At 36.4% G+C, this 26,100-nt stretch overlaps 3 protein-coding genes across 3 annotated transcripts in view; 1 reads left to right on the top strand and 2 right to left on the bottom strand.

Moving 5' to 3' along the window:
* LOC137405400 (activating signal cointegrator 1 complex subunit 3-like) overlaps positions 1-26,100 on the top strand; it is a 242,727-nt gene that overhangs the window by 193,327 nt on the left and 23,300 nt on the right. The window lies entirely within an intron of this gene.
* Positions 3,069-11,817, bottom strand: LOC137405409 (uncharacterized). Its single transcript, XM_068091659.1, has 5 exons — positions 11,701-11,817; positions 10,291-10,473; positions 5,974-6,177; positions 5,539-5,655; positions 3,069-3,692 (listed from the first exon to the last, which is right to left on the bottom strand). The coding sequence occupies exons 1-5, from the start codon at positions 11,786-11,788 to the stop codon at positions 3,400-3,402; spliced, it is 885 nt and encodes a 294-aa protein (XP_067947760.1). The 5' UTR covers positions 11,789-11,817; the 3' UTR covers positions 3,069-3,399.
* On the bottom strand, positions 14,909-24,818 carry LOC137405411 (uncharacterized). Its single transcript, XM_068091662.1, has 5 exons — positions 24,659-24,818; positions 20,523-20,717; positions 18,637-18,843; positions 16,309-16,452; positions 14,909-15,905 (listed from the first exon to the last, which is right to left on the bottom strand). The coding sequence occupies exons 1-5, from the start codon at positions 24,711-24,713 to the stop codon at positions 15,751-15,753; spliced, it is 756 nt and encodes a 251-aa protein (XP_067947763.1). The 5' UTR covers positions 24,714-24,818; the 3' UTR covers positions 14,909-15,750.

The raw sequence follows: 26,100 nt of genomic DNA, 5'->3' as shown, positions 1-26,100 counted from the left end.
ACCTGCCTCTTCCCTTCTCCTCTATACCATGCTGTCCTCTTTGTACCATGCCTCTTCCCTTCTCCTCTATACCATGCTGTCCTCTTTACCTGCCTCTTCCCTTCTCCTCTATACCATGCTGTCCTCTTTGTACCATGCCTCTTCCCTTCTCCTCCATACCATGCTGTCCTCTTTGTACCATGCCTCTTCCCTTCTCCTCCATACCATGCTGTCCTCTTTGTACCATGCCTCTTCCCTTCTCCTCTATACCATGCTGTCCTCTTTACCTGCCTCTTCCCCTCTCCTCCATACCATGCTGTCCTCTCTTTACCTGCCTCTTCCCCTCTCCTCTATACCACGCTGTCCTCTCTTTACCTGCCTCTTCCCTTCTCCTCTATACCATGCCGTCCTCTCTTTACCTGCCTTTTCCCCTCTCCTCCATACCATGCTGTCCTCTTTGTACCATGCCTCTTCCCTTCTCCTCCATACCATGCTGTCCTCTTTGTACCATGCCTCTTCCCTTCTCCTCTATACCATGCTGTCCTCTCTTTACCTGCCCCTTCCCCTCTCCTCTATACCACGCTGTCCTCTCTTTACCTGCCTCTTCCCCTCTCCTCTATACCATGCTGTCCTCTTTGTACCATGCCTCTTCCCCTCTCCTCTATATCATGCTGTCCTCTTTACCTGCCTCTTCCCTTCTCCTCTATACCATGCTGTCCTCTCTTTACCTGCCTCTTCTCCTCTCTTATGCCTTCGTCTGATAGCTATTTTCACTCTAAGAATTATCAGTTTTAGTTTCTAATGAATATTATTTGTCTTTCATTACTTAATTACTTACTCATTACTTTCATTACAATAAAAGTATATCTAGCGTCAGCGCTATTTAGTACTTGTATATATATATATATATATATATATATATATATATAAAACTTCATATATATATATATATATATATATATATATATATATATATATATATATATATATATATATATATTAGTACTTGTATATCAACTTGACATGGACAAGTTGTCTATGTCAAGTTGACTAGATAATATGTTCAGGGGAAGAGTCCCAATCTGGAGGGGAGTGTAAATACACTCTGTAGTTAAAATTTTATACTCAAGAAGTCCCAGTTTTTCATTGTGTGAAAATATAGCTTCATATAATATTTAAATATTATATGACAATGGCTCCTGGCTATGCTGTTAAATATTCTTTAATGAATATGGCAAGGGCTCCTGGCTATGCTGTTAAATATTCTTTAATGAATATGGCAAGGGCTCCTGGCTATGCTGTTAAATATTCTTTAATGAATATGGCAAGGGCTCCTGGCTATGCTGTTAAATATTCTTTAATGAATACCTTAGGACACTTATATTTCGCTAGTATTTAGTTTCGTGAGTAGCTCTCAGACTAAAATTTCGGAGCAACTTAATTTCGCAGCTCTGATGAGTGCGAAAATATAGTGATGTGAAAATAAATGCAGTGGAACAAACATAATTAGATTCCTCAGGTTCAGTTCACCGATAAAAAAAAATTTCAATTTGCGACTAGGTTGTAATTGTGAACCGCAGGTAGAATGGTGTGGGCAAGGTCGATAATGCAATTTGATCGCTTGCTGCCATTTGTTTCTTGGACTATCAACAGGCCCGTTTTCACTGGGGCAGCTAGCTGGCCGGCTGAGCCGCCCCAACTTTTTGGGAATTTTTTACGGTAAGTGCAGTCCAACTCGGATAACTCGCCCTCGGATAAAATGTAACATTTCATCTCAAACACAAGGTCAACTCAAACGGATTTGTTTGGTCAATTCCAACGCAATGATAAATTCCTTCAGATAACTCGACCTCAACATCATTTATTCGAAAAGTTATTTGCCCAACGGCCATGGACGCGGTTTTTATCGTGTGGAATATCACTTCATTCCAAGCCATAGAGACAAACCTCAACTGCTAGTAGTTCTTAGGCATCATTATTATCATCATCAGAGGCAAAATATTTTTGTTAATGACTTTTATAAAGGTTTGCAGAAGATTAAGTTTTATCAAACACCCGCTTGGCCATGACCCATCGAAAACGTAAAAGCCTCCGAATGAACTTAAAATAAAATCCGCAAAATTGATCTTTGTTAAAACGCTCAAAAGAAAAAGATGTCTTTTTCTGAGCATTTTAACTGCGGTCATGTTTTGCCTATTTTAATTTAAAAACGTCTCATCAGTCACATCACTTAAAACAAAACAAATCTCAAAAAATTACAAGTTATTGAAGAGGTGTCAGTGGTGAATCCAAACCTTTCCAGAGCCATGCTGCTTGTGTAGTACTGCGAGTGTCAGTGCATGTGTCTTATTTTCTTTCAACACACGGTGCTCACTGCATTGATTGATGTCCCCAGCAAACGATAATCTACTAATTTGTGTGCATTGACATCAAATTCCTATCATTATAAATCATTCTTAATGAAAAAATAATCATAATTAATTGCAAAATAATAACGTAATAAATTTTGATAGTCAAATTATTTTGTTGGTTTATATTTTAACGATGCTATAGTGGTCGTTGAAAACGTTAAAATAAATGTCGTTATAAAATTCCATTCTACAGTATCAATGAACAAAGCTATTTAGTTTCGCTTTTTCGCTCGTTTGTTATGATAGTTTAGTTTCGCACATGAAACTTTCGCGAGAGGATGACACCGCGAAAACGCGAAAGTTAGATGCCGCGAATACATAAGTGTCCTAGGGTATGGCAAGGGCTCCTGGCTATGCTGTTAAATATTCTTTAATGAATATGGCAAGGGCTCCTGGCTATGCTGTGAGTTTTTGTGTTTTTGGTACAGTTTTTTACTACATATTTGCCATTTGGTTTCCCTTTCGCATTATCAATATTATTACGGAATGCTATCAAATGTCATGGGTTTGTCTTCTACCATTATTGAAGTGTTAAAGGGAGTATGCATTCGTGATAGTTGTTCAACCTTCTAATTTGCAGTGACACCTTCTCATCATTCAAATGATTATCATGAACCTAGGTACAGTTGTGGTCCCTAGTAAAAATCTTAGACTAGTAAATGGAATGTTTGTTTCAGCTCAAGGGTTAGTGGACATGATGTTTTATTGAAACTGAGCAAGCTTTCTCAATTACCTGCATAGAAGAGATGTTAATATAACAAAATTACCTGCATAAAAGAGACGATAATATAGCAAAATTTAAAAAGATATTATTCCAGATAATACCTAGTCACATATAAACACAACTTATCAACAATATAAATTGTAATACTTCATCTATAAAAACTATAATAATATATCTATCAATGATTTTTCACTTATGGGCATGCGTTTTATTCTGGCCCGCAGAACATGTCACAGAGATACTTAGGGAACTTATAAAAAGGCAGTTGGTATGACCGATTTGGCTTCACCAATGTCCCCTTGCTGACCAACGCATGTAGCGTTTACATAACCTTGTTCTCCAGTGAAGAACACACCAGCGGGAAATAGGCATAGTGCGGTCATTGGCTCTCATTTCTGGTTTAATCGTGTCGATTATGATAGTACTCCTTGTTGTCTCTGATATTCCTGAACTTGTCTCTCCTGTAGGTCGTCTATTGGTAGCGTTTCTATACAGTTCTAAGGTGGTAGGCTGTGTACTCATTTCAGAAGTGTTTCTGGTTGGAGTAGCTTGCGTCGTTGTTGGAGTTGATGTTATGTCTGCAATTCATACCTCAAGTGTATTGGGTATTAGGTAGTATAAATATGCCTCATCTATCTGAACAAACTTCAAGTATATACAGTGAAACATGGATAACTCGCCCACGGATAGCTCGAACACATGGTTAATTCGAACGGTTTCTTTGGTCCGTTCCCACGTAATGATAAATTGCTATAGATAACTCGAACTCAACACTGTTAACTCGAACTGTTTTTTGCCCAACGGCTACCGAAACGGTTGTTATCGCTTTAGAAAATCACTTTATTCCAAGCCATAGAGGTAAACCTCAACTTTTCGTAATTCATAAGCGTCGTTATTACCACCATCGGCAAAATATTTTTCCCGATGCCTTTATTATAAGGGTGAAAGTTGAATTATACCAAACATTCGCTTAGCGATCGCCCTTCGGAAGCAAAGTAAAGTGAGGTAATCTTTGCATAAACTTCAAGAAAAATCGGCAAAATTGATCGTGGGTAAAACGCTCAAAAGAAAAAGATGTCTTTTCTTTTGAGCATTTCAACAACGATCAAGTTTTGCCAATGTCAATCTAAAAAACGTCCTGGCAATAACATCACCTCAAACAACAAACCAATCTCAAGTGATAGAAAAATCTCTATACTTTTTGATAAAAACGTTTTAAACTTTACATTAGAAGAATTTAATTGGAAACAAGCCATTTGTGCTTTTGATTTATATTATAGTTTGTATATGTACATGTATCTACTAATAAATAAGTAAATACATGGACTAATGACAGTGCTCTGATAACTTGAACGCTCTGATAATTCGAACACTTTCGCTCGGTCCCGTGAAGTTCGAGTTATCCATGTTTGACTGTATATAGATCTGGTGTCATTTAAAATAAGTACACTAGAGGTACACGTGAGACAACCTATCAAGGGATAACACTCAAATTCTAGAGCCTGTGTGTTAACGCTGGCTGTAAAAGATCATTTATTTTGTTTGTTTGTTTATTTTCATCTATAATATAACCACAAAAAATAATATGAAGAGTGTTTCTAACAGTATAAAAAGACAAGAGAAATAAAAAAAAAATGTCACTCTAGGGAAGGTGATGATGAGGTCCCTGTGCGCAATAGCAAGGCTAATCAAGGCGCGGAACCTGAAAGTAGACTCAGCAGAAGTATGTCTAGTTGGTTTAGTCGTCTGGTTGTCTGAGGTAGTGCTTCAGTTCATTTTTGAAAGAATTAGCATTTACAATTTTACGCAGTGTAACCGGTAGTAGATTCCATAGCAATGACTCTTGATAATCCAAACAACATTGACCAGCTTTTGATTTAAACAATGGTATTTTTAGGTTTATGTGTGTTTGACGAGTAGTTAAATGTGTTATCGTCCTGTTATTGTTTGTTTCGTAAAATGTGTTGTGTGCTTTTATCAGTACTTTGTATTGGTATAACTTTTTGATAGTTAAAATTCTATTTAGGTTGAATAGCGGATTAGCAGAAAAATCATAAGCTTTCTTGTTAATTATTCTGAGTAAACGGTTTTGAAAAACTTTAATTTTGTTTAAGTAGCAGTCTGGAGCATGTCCCCATGCCTCAACACAATACGAGAGTTTGGAATTGATGAAGGAATTGTACAGAATTAGCAAAACATCCTTAGAGAGGTACTGAGACAATCGAAAAAACAACCCAGCATAAGGTCTAAAGGCAACTTGGTCTATTTGCCAAAAGCTCTTTGATATAACATTGTTCTATTAGACTTGGTCACATGTTGATGTAGAGTCTGGCTATGGCATCTAGCTTTGCTCAACAATCCGCTCTGATATACACATCTTCACACCCATATTTCTCACAAATGCTATTATAGGCTTATCATTACTTGCTACTGCTGCCGGCTGCTCGGGTTCTCTTACGGCTGTAGTTACAGTTTCTGGACTAGTCTCCTCTTCAGCAAACTCTGTATAGGTAGCTGGGCGGCTTGAGATATGTCCCACATCTGTCAAATATTTGCAGTCAACTAGCTTTATGTTAGTCTACATCTTACTAGCTTTCCTTCAGTCTGCATTCATCTCTTTAATAATTACTTCTATTTGTAAAAAGGTTGCTTATCTGTAGGGCACTCTTTGTATTATCTGGCCGTATGCTTTATGACAAGAACAGACAAGTCCAAACAATACTCTCACAAAACTTGTTCAACATGAATGCATTTAATTTGTAAGTGGTGCTAGCAAAAATAGGTACAGATGTGGGATGGGCACAAGTCAATCTGCAATCTCATCATTACCTTGGCTAGCAAAAGAAACTGAGTACGCACCGATGCATCTTGTAACAATCTGTACAAAAACAAGATATTCTGGGGAGTTCCAGCCACAGAGAAAGTCATATGATCCTTCTTCAAAATCTGCTTGTATTTTACCATGTGTAGGTATTGTCCCTCTGCACATAGCCTTCCCTTGACAATCATCAAGAATGTTTTGCATCAGGTCTAGAACAGCTTCAGGTATATTGTTGTCTTCTCCTGCAATTGCGGAAAGTCTATTGTCACAAGAGCATAGCTGAATCTGTACTAGTATATTACGCTTCTGGTGTGAAGCACAAGGTTAATCATCAGTCTAACTGAATGTTTATAAAAAAATTAATACCTCTAATAATATTGTCTTTACCGGTATTTTGGCTCTAAAGCGATGTTAGCATCAGTTCTATATGACTGGCTGCCATTGTTTGCTCTTACTTGTCATATAACGCAACAGTCATGTAAGATTTACTGCTTATTACTGTTAAGTAAATACTAGTTACTTTTAGCTGTTAGTGCTTATCAATAACCTCATATAAGACATCTGTTTTGTATGAACATGTAAGCCTTAAGGTGCAAACATTCTAGGCGAGTGCGTCATGAGGAGCACAGAGATATCGCCGGCGTGTGCCGAAACACACTTGAATGATTCATCAGCAACCAATACGAGGGCACGCTCACAAACTGCCAATAAAATTCCTTATCATCAGTTTCTTCGGAGTTGTTAATAAATTTAAATCAATTTAAAGGGCCCTCTAGACAACGACATAAACAACTTCTGTTTTTGTTATTAGGCTTACATCACTTTCACGAATTTTACACTACAATAAAAAAACAGTACTTGTATTTTTAACAGTAATATTTTACAATTTTCATATATAGTTTACTTTGTAGTAGTTTTTATTTTTAATACAATAAATTTTTATCATTCCCAAGACAGTCAACCTGCGCAACGATTGAATCCCAAATGCTGATTTTCAACTGGGTTTCTGTGTAATTCTTTGGGTGTTGTGTCGTACAGGACTGGGAGTGCTCTTATTAAATCTGAACAATTTAGTATTCATTTTGATGATGTTTTAATCGTAACAAAATAGCAAAATGTTGTTGCGTGAGCACTAACACAAAGAAATTAGCAGCCAGAGCATTGCATTCTGGGGAAAAACAACCAATCAAAATTATTCTCGCACGCGATAAAGTTCTGATAGAGAAAGTCTAGCGTTATCGCTCAGCATCAACTTGCTGGGAGAGTTCCAGCGCAGATTAACGCCATGCCATGCGATATCGCCAAGTGTGTTTGAGCCTTTAAAGGTTGACTTGCAACAAAGATTACATTACAGTTATTTGGTATCAAAAGGTTCACCATGTCTTACTCTGTTGTGTTGTAGGTGCAAAATATGTGGACATGTGATTAAAAGTTCTTAAAAGCTCAAAAACGAACAGTTAATCGCAGCCATCATAAAAACACTGTAGTTTGAAATCTCTTTATTTGGCTGACGTACTCCAACAGTTTGGTTATTGTTTTGACATGTGATGTTATCACATAAAATTAAAGGCAAATAAAAAGCTCAATATAAAACTTATCGTAGCACTAGTTTATGACAAATACTTCGCGTTCTACCGAAAAGCCCAGATCAAATATAGATGCTCGCTACGTTACAGTTTCATTTCTGCTTGGTCTAATCATCTAGTCATAATCTGATTATGTGACTCATACTTTCTGCGAAATCACGTAACCAGTTTTTGCAGCATTTTTCGACTATCGCAGGGGACCAGCAGGCTCCTCATGTTCGTCAGAAGATAATATGCACTCCTTCGACCTGAGGTTAAAAAATTAAACGAATTTTTACGGTAGGTTATCGGATATCAGTGCTCGAATGACAGCTTTACAATTATGATGAAATAGACGTGTAGAGACAATAGACATGGTTTTATTGATTGCGAGAAGTATATTTGTGAAAATATTTCGACGAATGAGGTTGCATGAAAGTGTAAACAAAATCCATCTTGTTCAGTTATATCCTATTTGATCTGTTTTGGAAATGGATTACAATTTACAGCATTTTCGTGATGGCTGCGATTAACTGTTCGCTTTTAAGAGCTTTTAAGAACTTGTAATCACATTTCCACATATTTTGCACTTACAACACAACAGAGTAAGACATGGTGAACCTGTTGATATCAAATAACTGTAGTGTGAATTTTGTTGCAAGTCAACCTTTAAGGAATATTTCTTGTCTCTGCATGCTCTGCCTCAATAATGGAAAGGAGCTGGTATAGTAATTTCACAAGCTACAAGTTTACTTTTTTGCAATATTATTCATAACAATGTTACCTGGTTTACAAAGTTACATAGACCTCTATTTACATGGTTACATAGACCTCTATTTACATGGTTACATAGACCTCTATTTACATGGTTACATAGACCTCTATTTACATGGTTACATAGACCTCTATTTACATGGTTACATAGACCTCTATTTACATGGTTACATAGACCTCTATTTACATGGTTACATAGACCTCTATTTACATGGTTACATAGACCTCTATTTACATGGTTACATAGACCTCTATTTACATGGTTACATAGACCTCTATTTACATGGTTACATAGACCTCTATTTACATGGTTACATAGACCTCATTAACATGGTTACATAGACCTCTATTTACATGGTTACATAGACCTCTATTAACATGGTTACATAGACCTCTATTAACATGGTTACATAGACCTCTATTTACATGGGTACGTAGACCTCTATTTACATGGTTACATAGACCTCTATTTACATGGTTACATAGACCTCTATTTACATGGTTACATAGACCTCTATTTACATGGTTACATAGACCTCTATTTACATGGTTACATAGACCTCTATTTACATGGTTACATAGACCTCTATTTACATGGTTACATAGACCTCTATTTACATGGGTACGTAGACCTCTATTTACATGGTTACATAGACCTCTATTTACATGGTTACATAGACCTCTATTTACATGGTTACATAGACCTCTATTTACATGGTTACATAGACCCCTATTTACATGGGTACATAGACCTCTATTTACATGGTTATATAGACCTCTATTTACATAGTTACATAGACCTCTATTTACATGGGTACGTAGATCTACATATATAGAATAGTTGGTCCAGGCCAATCTTTTAATAACAGTAATCCATTATTAATTGGCGTTGCTAAAGATGTGCTAAAAAATATTGGGGACGGGAGAGGAGGTACCGAGTTATTGAGAAAATGAGGAATTTAATGTCAACAACTCAAAGCTTAGGTCTACATGTATCTGTTTGTGGAAGCTGGTTATGAAATTATACAGTTGTAAGGATGTGGTAGGGTACATGAGAAGACAATTGCAAAAATTTACATCGCTTTTACAGGTTTTATTACTTTATGCTATTCTTCAATGCTACAACCAATAGACATAGCTTTTATATGTTTTGTACTATTCTATATTGCTATAACCAATAGACATAGCTTTTATATGTTTTGTACTATTCTATATTGCTATAACCAATAGACATAGCTTTTATATGTTTTGTACTATTCTATATTGCTATAACCAATAGACATAGCTTTTATATGTTTTCTACTATTCTATATTGCTACAACCAATAGACATAGCTTTTACATGTTTTGTACTATTCTATGTTGCTATAACCAATAGACAAATAGCTTTTCTATGTTTTGTACTATTCTATATTGCTATAACCAATAGACAAATAGCTTTTATATGCTTTATACATTTCTATATTGCTACAACCAATAGACAAATAGCTTTTATATGCTTTATACATTTCTATATTGCTACAACCAATAGACAAATAGCTTTTAAATGTTTTGTACTATTCTATATTGCTATAACCAATAGACAAATAGCTTTTATAAAGGCACTAGTGCTTGGCTAAAGTAAATAGGAAACACTTCTCAAAATAAGGGTGTCGAGGCCTTTGGTCAATTTGTCCAATGAAGCTAAAAGGAAACAAATTAAGTTAACATCTTGAATTTCTTATTTTAACTTTTGGAGATTTTAATGCAGTAATAATAATAATGTGTATAATACTTATGAATGATACTTGTTATTTCCTGCAGTTAGTATAAGAGATGTAAATCGTTCTAGCAATTGGTTATAAGGAATGACCTGCCATAAGTTTGGGTACAGGAAAACGGCGGTGTGAAGCATTTAGGTTGTCTCCTCATGCTTGATTGGGTTTGCTATTCTCACGAAAACTCACTGTAACGTAAGTGACAAAATTATAAATTGATGTTGCTGGTAATATTAGCGATCTACGGTTGGTTCGCATACCTGGTGTAAGTGTGAGAAAGCATAGACCGCCCTTGTTACAAGTCAGCGCTTGTTCTTCGCTGTCAAACATAAAACATAGCTTGGTTACATTCATAACCATGCTGCCATCAGCGATTCCACATCCAACTTCGTATTCTTCGCCCACACACACGCTGCCACTCTCTGCCAGGTAGACCTGCTCCTCTGTAAAATATGGTATGTTATGAGTTATCAGGTAGTAGCAAGTGTATTTTTTATTCTCTTGCCCGTGCACACCCTACTGATTGGTTCCCTAGTATGTACACACTCTACAGATTGGTTCCCTAGTATGTACACCCTCTACAGATTGGTTCCCTAGTATGTACACACTCTACAGATTGGTTCCCTAGTATGTACACACACTACAGGTTGGTTCTCTAGTATATACACACTCTACGGATTGGTTCCCTAGTATGTACACACTCTACAGATTGGTTCCCTAGTATGTACACACACTACAGATTGGTTCTCTAGTATGTACACACTCTACTGATTGGTTCCCTAGTATGTACAAACTCTACGGATTGGTTCCCTAGTATGCACACTTTACTGATTGGTTCCCTAGTATGTACACACTCTACTGATAGGTTCCCTAGTATGTACACACTCAGCTGATTGGTTCCCTAGTATGTACACACTGTCACGCTCTGCTTATTGGTTCCCTAGAATGCGTAGGCAATGTATACACACATTGCTCTGATTTCACGGTAACCTGACGTGCATGTGAAGTCAAGTTTGAGATTTTGCTTAAAGGCCATTATAGTCTCACTCAAAGGTTGTCAAATTTATCATTTGACAGTCACACGGCATATAAGGGGTGAACCATTTGCTGCCAGAGGTCAGGCTGAAAATTTTGTTTCGTTGTCTGGCAGCTGTTTTAGGGTTTTAACTAAGTAAAGCATAGTTTTTGTGTATTAGCAGGCATAGTAATGTATTAAATGTAACATCCTAACATATTTACGTATAAGTGGTATATAATTATATTTTACCATCGTGAGAGTGCATGATGGTAGAATTTGTCACCTTATATTCAAGATCTTGTCAAATCGGTCTTAATTTGAAAGTGCTTTTTACCAATAATAACCACAAAGGAATTTATTTCAAGTCTAATAACTCTTTGAGAAGCAGTTTGAATTCAGTTGCATGCAAGTTTGCACAAGTTCCGCCTTGAGTAAAAAACTATGGCTGTCTCGACTCCTCTCCTATCGCATGTTTTAGTGAAAAAAGGCATCTCGGTTTATGCTGCAGAAAGGACATGCAATTTACTCTTATGACCAAGTTTCATCTCTAAACAAGGTGTGGATTTTAGGTTTTTTTCTTCACACTAAAATACACACTGTTTTTGAATGTTCTGGCATCAAGTTCCATAAACTAATACACGTATGTACATACCCTCATCGATACCCTGACATCTAGAGCAGACGGTATAGCATACTAGAATTAGGAAGGAGAGGTTTAGTACTCCAGCCTTTTTATCCATTGCCTCACTCCTAGACTTTATACCTCTCATTATTTTCTACTGCTCCAGCCAGCTCTCCGCTCTCACTCGCAAGCACACTCCCCATTCATGTTCTTATTCGTCTACTCAATGCTATGTTAAGGTCGTAATAACATGGTGCGAGGCCGATGATTAGCTCCTTACCCCTATGAGGATGCTAGCCAAGCGTGAGCTCATAGGTGTGACACTGTGCCAGGGTGTATGGCTGCTTAATGCCTACATGAATGGATTCTAAATTATTCAGACGGGTGATTGGCCAGGTGAAGCTATGCAGAAGCAGTTATATAGTAAAAGCTTTGAGGTCAGTTCTTCACGCATCAGCAGCTGTATTTTCCATCGTTATTAAAGTTAATAAATATCTTGGTTAATAGCTGGTAATACGTTTTTTATATTACGTTCCTATCCTTATTTATTTTGCTCATGCCAAGACTTATGTCAACTTATCTCAGCTGCTCGTCAGCTTGTTCAATATGGCAATAGAAGTTGTCTGCACCATTATCTAATCGGTTTTTGGGGAGTTGTCATCTCTTTTACTCATAGCTATCTGTTATTGAGTTTTGTAAATTTGACCAAAAAACTGAAGAAAATATTAGGCTAAAACACCAAGGATTCATTTGAAACATATATTGTCAGGTCCGGTCGCTAGAATTGCTTGTCAGCATTTAAGGTTAAGGACCACTGTTGATAATGGGCACATTCCAGCGACATCATGCAAAAAAGAACACTAATCTTTTGCTGTTTATTTTTAACCATGCTGCTTTTAAAATCAGCGCACACGTGTGGTAGAGGTTCCTGGACATCTTAAAAGTGTGCTTGGGAACAAACTTGCATTACTAGCGCACCACCGGAACACTAAATGCCTTACTAGCGCACCACCATAACAGTACCTGCTTTACTAGCGCACCACCATAGTAGTACCTGCTTTACTTGTCTGCCATCGTAACAGTACCTAGTCACCTAACAACAATTGACTCATTTTGGTAAAGGCCATTACACTCAGGCGATGCTAAGCATCAGAAGTAGCATTCTTCTGGGGGGGACATATGAACATTATCAACTGAGTTTTATGAAGTTTGAGAATTGCACATTTTGTTCCGCACAATATCATCTTTTCACCAACAGTTAGTAGTTTGGAGATACAAAGCTTTGATCATTACACTTACTCTATTAAAGCTATGGATAGAGTGAATGTTATAGCTACGTATAGAGTGAATGTTATAGCTATGTATAGAGTGAATGTTATAGCTATGTATAGAGTGAATGTTATAGCTACGTATAGAGTGAATGTTATAGCTACGTATAGAGTGAATGTTATGGCTATGTATAGAGTGAATGTTATAGCTACGTATAGAGTGGATGTTATAGCTACGTATAGAGTGAATGTTATAGCTACGTATAGAGTGAATGTTATAGCTACGTATAGAGTGAATGTTATAGCTATGTATAGAGTGGATGTTATAGCTATGTATAGAGTGAATGTTATAGCTACGTATAAAGTGAATGTTATAGCTACGTATAGAGTGAATGTTATAGCTATGTATAGAGTGAATGTTATAGCTACGTACAGAGTGAATGTTATAGCTACGTATAGAGTGAATGTTATAGCTATGTATAGAGTGAATGTTATAGCTACGTATAGAGTGAATGTTATAGTGATGTAAAAGGTGGATGTTATATCTACGTATAGAGTGAATGTTATAGCGATGTAAAAGGTGGATGTTATAGCTATGTATAGAGTGAATGTTATAGCGATGTAAAAGTTGGATGTTATAGCTACGTATAGAGTGAATGTTATAGCGATGTAAAAGGTGGATGTTATAGCTATGTATAGAGTGAATGTTATAGCGATGTAAAAGGTGGATGTTATAGCTATGTATAGAGTGAATGTTATAGCGATGTATAGAGTGGATGTTATAGCGATGTAAAAGGTGTATGTTATAGCGATGTATAAAATGAATCCCAATATACATTAATAACATCTCCAAGAGACACCAACCAATCAATTACAGCTTCCTTTTATCTCACCAACTTATTCGTCTCTTTTAGGTAGGTGTACTTGAACTGTTTGTCGTTTAGCGCATGGCAGTTGTGTAATTGCACATAGGATCAATGCATTTAGAAGTAGGCAAATAATATATCTATGGTTTTTAAACCTAAGAAACTACAAAATTGTAGCAGCACTGACATAGAAATCATTAGTGTGGATAGTTTAATACATCACCATACAAACATTTTATATGTAGACTCTCTTTATATATGGTGTATCACTATACAAACACTTGATATGTAAACTGTCTTTATTGATGGTGTGATACATCACTATACAAACACTTGATATGTAAACTGTCTTTATTGATGGTGTGATACATCACTATACAAACACTTGATATGTAGATTGTTTTAATAGATCGTGTTACACTGGATGGGGCAGACTGTCTTCAAATAGTAGATATGTAACAAATTCTTGGATGTATGTTTCTAATTTTAATTTTCTTTACTTTGGCTAGAAATTTTAACATGATTTGCCATAATTAACCTGAAAATTGTCTAGAATGCTCCACACAGCCACCATAAGTTGGTTTCTCGAGCAGAAATTGGGGTATCATTTTTTACCAGTCACACGCTTCTGTAATTTCTGGTTGGTTCGTGAGTTTTACATAGACATCAAACAAGTTTGTGTCATAGTGAAAGAATGCTTGATGCCATGCATGCACCATTTGCTCAAGGCTTCACAAATGAGTTATTTTGTGGTATTCAAAACGCGAGTACAAACATGACTGGGTGAAGCACACAAAAATGCTATTTGCCTATGATTGCATCTCAAAATGATGCAACTTTTGGCAGAAGGCATCTATTATCTGTACCATTTTGTGAACACTCATATTGCAAAGAATATTGATTTATAGAAGAAACCTGTCAGATATCGAGTTTGAAATTGTCTTAAATTGATAATGGTAAATTAACAGTAAGAAAATTATTTTCGGGCAATTAAAATCAGCAGCATTGTTTGTTGTGCCCAAATAAATGTTTACTTGAATCTTGATAACCCTTGTAGTCTGTAGTTCGTAGTCCGTAGTTTGTAGTCTGTAGTTCGTAGTCCGTAGTTCTGTTTTATTAGTATTTTCAACTTTCAAAACACAAGTTATGCTCTAATTAGCCTAGCCCAACTCTATGAGCAGTGATATAACTAGCACAACTCTATGAGCAGTGATATATTCTGCACAACTCTATGAGCAGTGATATAATCTGCACAACTCTATGAGCAGTGATATATTCTGCACAACTCTATGAGCAGTGATATAGTCTGCGCAACTCTATGAGCAGTGATATAACTCGCACAACTTTATGAGCAGTGATATAACTAGCACAACTCTATGGAAATTATTATAATTGTGAATAGTAACAATTTAGTATAATAATAGCGAAGATAAAAGCGATTAGGCTGATAGTAGTAATAATAATAATAGTAGTAGTAATAATAGTAGTAATAATAATAGTAGTAATAATAGTAGTAGTAATAATAATAGTAATAGTAGTAGTAGTAATAATAGTAGTAGTAATAATAATATTAGTAATAATAGTAGTAATAATAGTAGTAATAATAGTAATGATAGTAATAATAATGGTAGTAATAATAATGGTAGTAATAATAGTAGTAATAATAATAGTAGTAATGATAGTAGTAATAATAGTAGTAGTAATAATAGTAGTAGTAATGATAGTAGTAATAATAGTAGTAATAATAGTAATGATAATAATAGTAGTAATAATAGTAGTAGTAATAATAATAATATTAGTGATAATAGTAGTAATAATATTAGTAGTAATAATAGTAGTAATGATAGTAGTAGTAATAATAATAGGTCAGCCTCACTATTGGGTAAAAAGGGCTATAAGTTTGTTTTGTAACAACATTTGAAATGCTCGCGATTAAATACTAATTTTTAGTTGAAAATAAAAAATGTTATTAAAAAAGTAGCAACAGAACAAGTTATAATATTTGCTGAATTGATATACGCCGCGTTCACATCTTTGCTAGCCCCAGCTCTCTGCTTTCTTGTAGCTTCCGGTTTCTTCGATGTCGTCTCCTTCTGTTTTTCTGCAGAAGGAGAAGTAGGAATGCACACTAATCCTTCAGTGAAAGGAAATTCCGACAAGCCTTCATTAATCAAATGATTTCATATTAACCTTTGGATTAGATCACTCGGTGCCTGTCTCGAGGAACATTCGTTTTAAATCAGTTCATTAGCTGAGCTTTTGCAATGACAGTAGGCATGGTCTTGTTTTCCATTGGCAGTCATGATCACACATATTCATGGTACACACCAAAGTTGCTCTTTCATTTTGGTCAGCTAACATATACAGTGTAAGCAAGTGTAGTGTACAACTCATATTTACGACTCGCTGCACATATCTATATGATACAAGCTACTCATAGCCTCTTCCATAGAGCTGAATCATTACTGCGCGTAACCCTTCATAGTTTAATAGAGTTGTCCTACCTTTGATGGTGGACTGATAATCCCTGGTGACAGTTGTGTCATTCGCTGTTACATTTTCTCCAGCCATTGGTGTTGAGCTGTTAGTTGTTTTCCATGTGGAGCTTCTATTTGTGTTTATGTATGTTGGCATGGTTGTTGCAACAGCTAAAATATAACATTCAGAATCTCAGTCCTACTGCTACATTATAGCAATATGACTTTTTGTATATTTTAAACATCTCACATTGGCCCTGAATCATGGTAGTCTCTGATTAGAAGTACAGCAGTCTCCTTTTTCTTTCAATTCACTTTTCTAAAGGTTTTCTTGGTGGTTAAAAAATTTGGTCTTTGTTATTTGTTGGTTTTATACTCATACATAAAAAAATGAGGAAGGTTGTCACAGTTATGGGGTGTTGCCTTCAATCTGTGAGTTATAGGTTCAAGTATCAGTTACTAAGAAGAAAATGAAAGCAAATAAATTCGTATTCAAGTTTTGTCAGCACTATCTAAGCCCCAAAAAGCTTTTAGTGAATAGAAAGCTTTGTGATGTTTACAGTAAAGGGAGTTACTCTATGTATCCCTATTTTATGTAGTGTATAAAAACCACGCCACCCACTGCTACTTTAGTAAAATCACTCATGGCAACAGAATATTGATTTTGGAGTTATTTTTCCCTGACTCAGGAATTTTACTCAAACAGAGGATCATCATAAGAATAAGATTGCCAATAATAGTATCAGTAACAACAAAAGTTTTTTTTCTGATTTCTGGTGGACAAGTCTGTCGCAGCCTACTAGCTCTGAATGTCAGTATCAGGTAATCAGGGCAGCAAGGAACCACTGAACTGACAACTACTTTCTGTCACATCACTATTTAGCACTCTACGCAGGCTCATCCTACATCAAATAGTATGGCACATCACATGTGTGTCACCATATGTGTAGCACATGATGTGTGTCACCTCACATGTGTGTCACCATATGTGTGGCACTTGATGTGTGTCACCTCACATCTGTGTCATCATATGTGTGGCACTTGATGTGTGTCACCTTACTTGTGTGGCACCATATGTGTGGCACTTGATGTGTGTCACCTCACATCTGTGTCATCATATGTGTGGCACTTGATGTGTGTCACCTCACTTGTGTGGCACCATATGTGTGGCACTTGATGTGTGTCACTTCACTTGTGTGACATCTCACGTGTGTGTGTCACCTCACGTGTGTGTCATCTCACTTGTGTGTCACCTCACATCTGTGTCACCATATGTGTGGCACTTGATATGTGTCACCTCACTTGTGTGGCACCCCATGTAAGCCACCTCACGTGTGTGTCATCTCACTTGTGTGTCACCTCACATCTGTGTCACCATATGTGGGGCACTTAATGTGTGTCACCTCACTCGTGTGGCACTCCATGTAAGCCACCTCACATGTGTGTTACGTCGCATGCGATCACGTCACTTGTGTGTCACCTCACATGTGTGGCTCTGTAGGTGAAAGGAAATGTGGAGCTTTTCGCTGCTATTTAGATGGTAGGCAGTTTTTACAATTAATTTACAGCTGAAGACGTCCTCTTTTCGCTGAGTAATTTCATTCAGCTACTCAGGCATGGTTATAAATTGTCGCAATGTCGTACAGCTAATTTGGGTGAAAATTCACTACGAATGATTATTGCGCTTGCAATATGTTTTCCCGATGCAATGTTCTAATAAGTTAAGACATAAGTAACTCAGTACAGACTTTCTCTACATAATTAAAATAATGTATTTCTATCAGGATGTAGAGGGAACACATAACATAAAGTTTACTATAAGACTCAGAGGAAATGCTGAAATTTTTAATCAGTTTGAGGGCCGAGTAATTGGGCTGACATCACATGCTGCAATAAATAAGTTACATTACTCAGTAGATTGAGTCATCCAACTATCCCTCTTTCGTATACTTAGTTAGCGTTCGACGCAAGAATTTAATAATTGTTATAATATTTTGAGGGCTCAAGGCTGCACTGTATAAACAACCAATGGGAATACCAACTCTGCTAGACCTGTTATTGATGTACAAAAGTCAATCTAAAATGTACCGAACCGCAGCTAATTGCATATATGATGTGAATAGTTTGATTCCCAATTGTATGAACAAAACTTATTATTCATATGCGACCAACACCCCAGAAGATTTTACCGATTTTAATCAGGTGCTTTAGGCATGGCTGAGTAATCCAGGTAGCCACGGTAATCATGTTAAACTAGCGGCGCGAGGCATGAGCGATGCGAGAGCCCTCCAGCAGATAATAGAGAGAATAAAAGGCATTTGACTATATAATGGTTTATTAAAAACAATGTCCTACCCATCAGGCATGTTATATCGAGGTAGACGCCCCGTAGGTAGAAATTGGCTTTACTTGGAAATCGTCTACTACAGTCATTGACAGTGCCGGAGACAAAGTTCCAGTTGGGCATCTCGAGGTAGCAAGTTGTCTTCCCGTTGCATTCCTCCATGATGTGATCGAAGAGTGAGAGTATAGCCCTGTTTGTAATTTCATCTCTGGTACTGTCTATAGAATACAGAAAGTCTGCTAAACAGCAGCGAGTCTCATAGTTGCAGTAACGCTTGAATTTCTCTATTTGTGAGTATCAGTCATAAATGCAGTATCGAGTCATAAATGCAGTACCGCTGGCTAGTACAAGCATCTACATAGCTCTTTTTATTTTGGTTATTTAAGATGGATTTTATGGTGTTCTTGGATGTAGGCCTACATCTGCCCATGCTGACAGTTAGAGGTTAACTGTCAGCACAAAATGTGACTGTATTAACAACAGCAGATAACATTACATAACAACAGCAGATAATATTACATTACAGTAGAGGATAACATTACATATTGGGGTTTCATCAATATTTTGGTCGTAAAATTGGCAGAAAGATTGGTCTTTGCACATAATCAACTGCAAACTACTGCGACACCGTAATTATATTAAACCTGCTTTTCCTCAACTAGATTATCTAAAGATTATCCTTTCAGACTCTTTATTCATGAATGCAGGGAATGCAGGGAATGCAGGGAATGCAGGGAATGCGTTAATAGATTTTCGTAAGAATTGCGAGAATAGCTCATTTTTACGGGCAATGTTTTATTTTACGATGCAATTTGTGTAAGGAAGAATTTTGTGCTTCGCAAAATGACGGGGCGCACAACCACAACTTAATAATTAGTCGGAATATATATATATATGTGTATATATATATGACCTTGACTTTTTTAGTATTTGTGGAATCTGTTTTGGCCTGGTATTATAATTAGCTGCCATGTTGGGAAGATAAGGGAAAATGTATAAGAATGGCAGCCAATAATAGTGATTTTGTCTGGCGTTTATGCATTGGCTATTCGTAGACGTTGACATCGTTATTCATACAATCTATGTTTTGCCTACAAAATGACCTCTTTATATTACAGCTTGGAGCTTGCATCGTGAGTTTTTTGTCTCCAAAACTGGCCATTTTGTTTTTCCAACGGTAAAACATTTTTAAAAAGTAAAATATCATGATTATATTATTGTAAATAGGTGCAATTTTAAAATGCTATCAGTTAACCTTTAATATAGGTATTTATGAAAGGCTGCATCAACAAGGGTGATAACGAAAAGCTACTTTCAATCAACAGCTATGTAATCAACCACAAATATGACCAAATAGGTATCGCAAGCACATGCGTTTGACGTAGACAATGCTGTTCAACAAGCCTCCACACTTCTCATTGGCTGAGACACGGGTTACGTGCCCAATAGTATTCCTCATGTTGAGTCTTTAGATTTTTAAGTAGATGGAAATCATGCTCAGGTTTGGGTATTTTATTGCGCAATGGCTACAGGCTACAAAAAATATAAACCCCCCACACCACCCCACTCCCCCAACTTCACTCCCTCCACCCTACTCCCCCAACTCCATTCCCCCTTTGTGATTAAAGAAACATTTGCAGTTCAATTTAATAAATGGCTCTCAAGGTTGTAAAGCAAAACCTCAAAACCTTCAAATCTTGCAATGGCATGAGCTCGAATGCTTGAATAGGCAGACATTCCTACCTTCTATTATACAAGGTAAGTCGCTCGTAGACTGCTAGAAAAGCCTTGAGACACCCTGTTAGACAACTAGCAGGGCGATTGTGAAACTAGCAACAGAGAACTGTGCAGCATTGTTGGCGACCATCGTATGGCCTTACTTGACTTTGACACTCACTTCTCAATGCCGTTGTGCATTCGTACTCTACAGATGTGCAACTCGAGCCATCATTATTCCTCTCTAGAGCGGCAGCATCGCTGCTTAGTAACACGGTGGCAGAGAGTATTTGCATTATTCCATTTTCATAGGCTTTGCCTGCGGGCCGGCAGTCCATTGTGATCTTCCGATTAAAGCATAGGTTAGCATAGTACCCTGAAACCATGTGTAAAGCAGCTCTATAATAGCATAAATGGCTCTAATATTCTATACAATACAGAACTCTAGAATAGCATAGATGTCTCTAATATTTTATACAATATAGAACTCTAGAATGGCATAGATGGCTCTAATATTCTATAAAATATAGAACTCTAGAATAGCATAAATGGCTTTAATATTCTATACAATTCAGAACTTTAAAATAGCATAGATGGCCCTAATATTCTATACGACAAAGAACTCTAGAATGGTATATATCGATCTATACGGTTATATACCTTGCGTTTAATGCTTAAGTATATTGTTACAGTTTAGCGAGGATGCTTTACCTATCCACTCTATGTAATCCTCTGTTCCGATATTTCAGGTTATTTGAGAATATCTCAAACTTTTCATTGTGTTAGACTTACGAGAAAAACAACATTGTAAAAACTTGTTTAACTGGTTCATCATTATCAGCAAATATCGTTTACCTTGGGCCCACGTTTAGGGGTATAAACCCATATCGACTGTTAAATTCCTTGCTGTATTTAGGCTAGCATGGGCCCACGTTTGGGGAATAAACCCATATCGACTGTTAAATTCCTTCCTGTATTTAGGCTAGCATGGGCCCACGTTTAGGGGTATAAACCCATATCGACTGTTAAATTCCTTCCTGTATTTAGGCTAGCATGGGCCCACGTTTAGGGGTATAAACCCATATCGACTGTTAAATTCCTTCCTGTATTTAGGCTAGCATGGGCCCACGTTTAGGGGTATAAACCCATATCGACTGTTAAATTCCTTCCTGTATTTAAGCTAGCATGGGCCCACGTTTAGGGGTATAAACCCATATCGACTGTTAAATTCCTTCCTGTATTTAAGCTAGCATGGGCCCACGTTTAGGGGTATAAACCCATATCGACTGTTAAATTCCTTCCTGTATTTAGGCTAGCATGGGCCCACGTTTAGGGGTATAAACCCATATCGACTGTTAAATTCCTTCCTGTATTTAAGCTAGCATGGGCCCACGTTTAGGGGTATAAACCCATATCGACTGTTAAATTCCTTCCTGTATTTAGGCTAGCATGGGCCCACGTTTAGGGGTATAAACCCATATCGACTGTTAAATTCCTTCCTGTATTTAAGCTAGCATGGGCCCACGTTTAGGGGTATAAACCCATATCGACTGTTAAATTCCTTCCTGTATTTAGGCTAGCATGGGTCCACGTTTAGGGGTATAAACCCATATCGACTGTTAAATTCCTTCTTGTATTTAGGCTAGCATGGGCCCACGTTTAGGGGTATAAACCCATATCGACTGTTAAATTCCTTCTTGTATTTAGGCTAGCATGGGCCCACGTTTAGGGCTATAAACCCATATCGACTGTTAAATTCTTTCCTGTATTTAAGCTAGCATGGGCCCACGTTTAGGGGTATAAACCCATATCGACTGTTAAATTCCTTCCGGTATTTAGGCTAGCATGGGCTCACGTTTAGGGGTATAAACCCATATCGACTGTTAAATTCCTTCTTGTATTTAGGCTAGCATGGGCCCACATATATACGCTGTATATATATACAATATATATATATATTGTATATGCTATATATAATATATATTATAAATGCTATATATCTATATAATAGCATATATATACTCGGTTTTGCGGTATATATATACATATATATATTTACGGTATACCATCAAACCTCTAATTGAACACTATGGTGCTCTATTTCTCAACCCTTCCTCTATAGTACTGGTCAATTTAGGATGGCGATCATTCAGAGGTGACGTTCAGATAGAGGCTGGCGTTGTTTTTTTCAGAATGTTGGGAAGTTAATTTAGCCCTTTTACGGGCGTAGCGAATGTTGCCTATATTTTGCTCTGTTTTTTCGATGGAGCAATATTAAACCTTTCAGGTGCAATAAATCTGCTAACTTACCTCCAACTTGTCAAAGATCTTTTAATAAATATGCATTGAGAAACTGAGAAATGTCTCTATCAGTTGATATCTATTGCTTGCAATTAGCCTACGATGATATTATAGCCTGTGTCCTGCTTTGTTTGAGCTTTCAATTTTCATTTCATTCTAAATTTGAAGACATATTTTTATTTTATATTTATACCTAATAATATTGAATAAAAACTTATTGCACTCATTGATATGTCTGCTACAGTTTGCAGCCAAAACTGACTTTCTATGTGCAATAAAAGAGGAGTTAGGAGTGTCGATCAATTATAAGATCAGATAACTGCAATGATCCTATCTAATAATACGCTATAATTCTGCAAATTTCACAAGTTATCTAATGATAATCTATCGAATGATGCAGGGATATATTCATGAACAAGGGACATAAACGAACTAAATTTATATTACATGCAGAAACAAAAGTTAGCATTTTTGAGACAAAATTATTTGATCGTTTGCGCGGTGAGCTGTGTCCTGATTGTTACTTTCGATGGAACGAACATCTTCTGGTAGTCCAATACTTTCCACAATGTTTTCTCACCTCAGTTTTACTTTTGCACTGCTTAACTAGTCGATATTAGTGTTCAAACAATTTTTGGCAGAGCGAAGATTTTACGCGTTGCATTTAGCACAAGTGCAGCGTGTGAAAGTTTTGCTTGCTTGACGTAACCATTGGCCCAAAAACTCGCAAACCGTTTTTATATCGATGTTTTTTGAAGTATCAAGACCACATTAAACAAGGAACTACTATTAGCCTGAGATAGTTATCAATTAATTCCATGGTGTTTCTTTCAAAGTTTTAAAGAAAACCAGCTAAAAGCTTTCTAGCTGGACAACAAGGGAAATGTTATTAAGGTAAGCGATTCATTATTATTACGATTTTGTGGACATTTTTCTACTGATCACTTGATATTATGGGTTGATAAAGATCAAATATAGTCAAAGTGGTGTTGAAATGGAGGTGGGGTTCCAATAGAGGGTGTCGCTCTATTTTTCAACCCTTCTCTCATAACGGCAATTAAATAGAGGTGGCGTTCAAATAGAGGTGGTGGTCAAATAGAGGTTTTACGGTATATATATGTGTGTGTACATATATATAGTACATGTTTATAATACACACACACATATATATATATATATATATATATATATATATATATATATATATATATATAAACATGTACTGTTTATATATGCATGTACTCTATATATATACATATACTGTATATACATGTATATATATACTGTATATATATACATGTACATATATACTGTATATATAGAGTATATCATTGCAGAAGAACGTGTTACAAATTTGTACAGAACTCGTCACTGGTTGCCGACATTGTGAGACAGCAGTCGCCTTTGCAAATAAAAGCTGTTTGTAATTTTATTTTAATTCAAGTCACAAGTAACACAATATGTTATTTGATGATATACTTCAACAACTGTATACTTTATTTGTGGTGGTCAATACTTACGCTATAAGATATACATGTATACAATGTATATATTATTCCTACATCGTTATGGTTTAGTTTGGGTGTTGCCATTTTATACCCTGATACAATGCTAATGTACTTAGTGTGTGTTCATATTTAACATAAATTTGCACTTATTAATTCTCTCACTAAATATGTTCTAAATCTTCAGCAATAATTTCAACTGTTTCATCTTTAGTTCCCTAGTAATTATATTGTTACGCATATTTTATGTTTTTATTATTGTTAATTGCATTTAAGGAACAGAAAGTTTTTCTATTTAAGATTGCAAATATGTGTTTATTATTGTATGTATTACCATATTTGTTATTGTATGTATTACTATATTTATTATTGAATGTATTACTATATTTATTAATGTATATAATACTATATTTATTATTGTATGTACTACTATGTGTATATGTACATATATAAGCATGTGTAATACTACATTCTATAAGAGAAACTCACAATATCTCTCCTCTCAACTTACCTGTGGAAAAACTGACTTGCAGTAAAATCATTAGCATTCCTTTAAGTTTAACCATTTTGTACAAATTAATTCTTCAAGTTTTAGTTTCACTTCATAGATGACCCTGAGAGTCCTTAGTTCCTCAGTTTTGCCTCAACAAGCAAACAAATGTTCCTCTTTCAAGTGCGTTTTAGAATGTAGCTGTTTGCAACTGTGCAGAGCTCTCTTCAACTCTCTGGATGCTTAGTCAACCATGGCGGGCTCGCCTGCATTCTTCCATCTCTGAATCAAGAAGAGATTTTTCTTTTATCTGTAGGCTAGGAATGGGCCTGTTGACATCTTCAGGTATCTCTAGGCTAGAGGTGAACCTATTGGCATCTTCAGGTATCTCTAGGCTAGAGATGAACCTATTGACATCTTCAGGTATCTGTAGGCTAGAGATGGGCCTATTAACATGTTCAGGTATCATTCAAATTTTCATGATTCAACAGATTAGTCCTGCTTGTTTCATGCCTTATCTTGTTTCCCCTTGTCAGGACAGGCCTTGTGTTGTCTCCCTTTGTCAGACCAGGCCTTCTCTTGTCTACCTTGTCAAAACAGGCCTTGTCTTGTCTCTCCTTGTCAGGACAGCTAGTATATCAACATTAGTTGGACCTAGTTTACCTATCATATATAAATGCTCTTTGTTGGTCATTGCTCTTGCCGTATTCTACTAATATACCACACTGGATTAGCTAGACTCTGATCACTAGCTAGATTCCTACCATTCTAGCTAGTGATCTGGAATAAATGATGATTGCATAATATGGAACTAGTATTTTCACTTCCGCTACTAGGTAATCCGGTGAGCTTCCCAATATACATACAGTACTATGGTTCTCGTAGCCTACAATTCTGTTTGGAGACATTCCTCTAAAAAGAGTTTGGTTTCTTGTTCAGTTGTACTATTGTACAGTTGCAGTATTGTGCTGTTGTGCTGCCTTCATGCTTATATTATGTTTAGTTCATTGAGAAAAAGTTAAATTTATAAAATGTTGTAATTCTACAAAAATTTACATCAATAAATGGTCATCTTTGCATTAGACATCAGACTATGTTAAAGTTTGTACTATAAATATCTGTAATACAATGAACTCTCTGCTACGCAATGTAGCAGAGAATGTAGCAGAGATGTCTGCTGCGTAATAAAGTTCATATTCAATGCGTGTTGGTTCAAGTACTCACCCTACATGCATATATTACTATAAATTATATATACATGTATATGAATATAGACACAATATATATAATTGTTTCCTCACCCCGGTTAACCCATGTGGGTGATAATGTCAACGCTAGATTGAGTCTCCTACCAGAGACATGGGAGTTTGAACACTCGCCTCAAGATCTTAACCGTTCCCAATAGCGCACGTTTTTGCAACTCACATGTTTCGATTTTTGCCGGCATATGGGCAAGCCACACA

The sequence above is a fragment of the Watersipora subatra genome, chromosome 9, assembly GCF_963576615.1.
Source record: "Watersipora subatra chromosome 9, tzWatSuba1.1, whole genome shotgun sequence".
NCBI classification, from domain to species: domain Eukaryota; kingdom Metazoa; phylum Bryozoa; class Gymnolaemata; order Cheilostomatida; family Watersiporidae; genus Watersipora; species Watersipora subatra.
The sequence above is the reverse complement of the archived record's forward strand: the minus strand, read 5'-3'. Positions and strand labels throughout refer to the sequence as shown.

Excerpts from the sequence above, each read along its gene's own strand:
- LOC137405411 (XM_068091662.1), bottom strand. The coding sequence starts at position 24,713 with ATGGTTAAACTTAAAGGAATGCTAATGATTTTACTGCAAGTCAGTTTT. Across the intron at positions 16,453-18,636 it reads CGATATAACATGCCTGATGG|CTGTTGCAACAACCATGCCA; the intron begins GTAGGACATTGT and ends GTTATATTTTAG. Across the intron at positions 15,906-16,308 it reads TTATCAGTCCACCATCAAAG|AAAAACAGAAGGAGACGACA; the intron begins GTAGGACAACTC and ends CTCCTTCTGCAG.
- LOC137405409 (XM_068091659.1), bottom strand. The coding sequence starts at position 11,788 with ATGGATAAAAAGGCTGGAGTACTAAACCTCTCCTTCCTAATTCTAGTA. Across the intron at positions 6,178-10,290 it reads CTTTCTCACACTTACACCAG|GAGAAGACAACAATATACCT; the intron begins GTATGCGAACCA and ends CCGCAATTGCAG. Across the intron at positions 5,656-5,973 it reads GATTGTTACAAGATGCATCG|ATGTGGGACATATCTCAAGC; the intron begins GTGCGTACTCAG and ends AATATTTGACAG.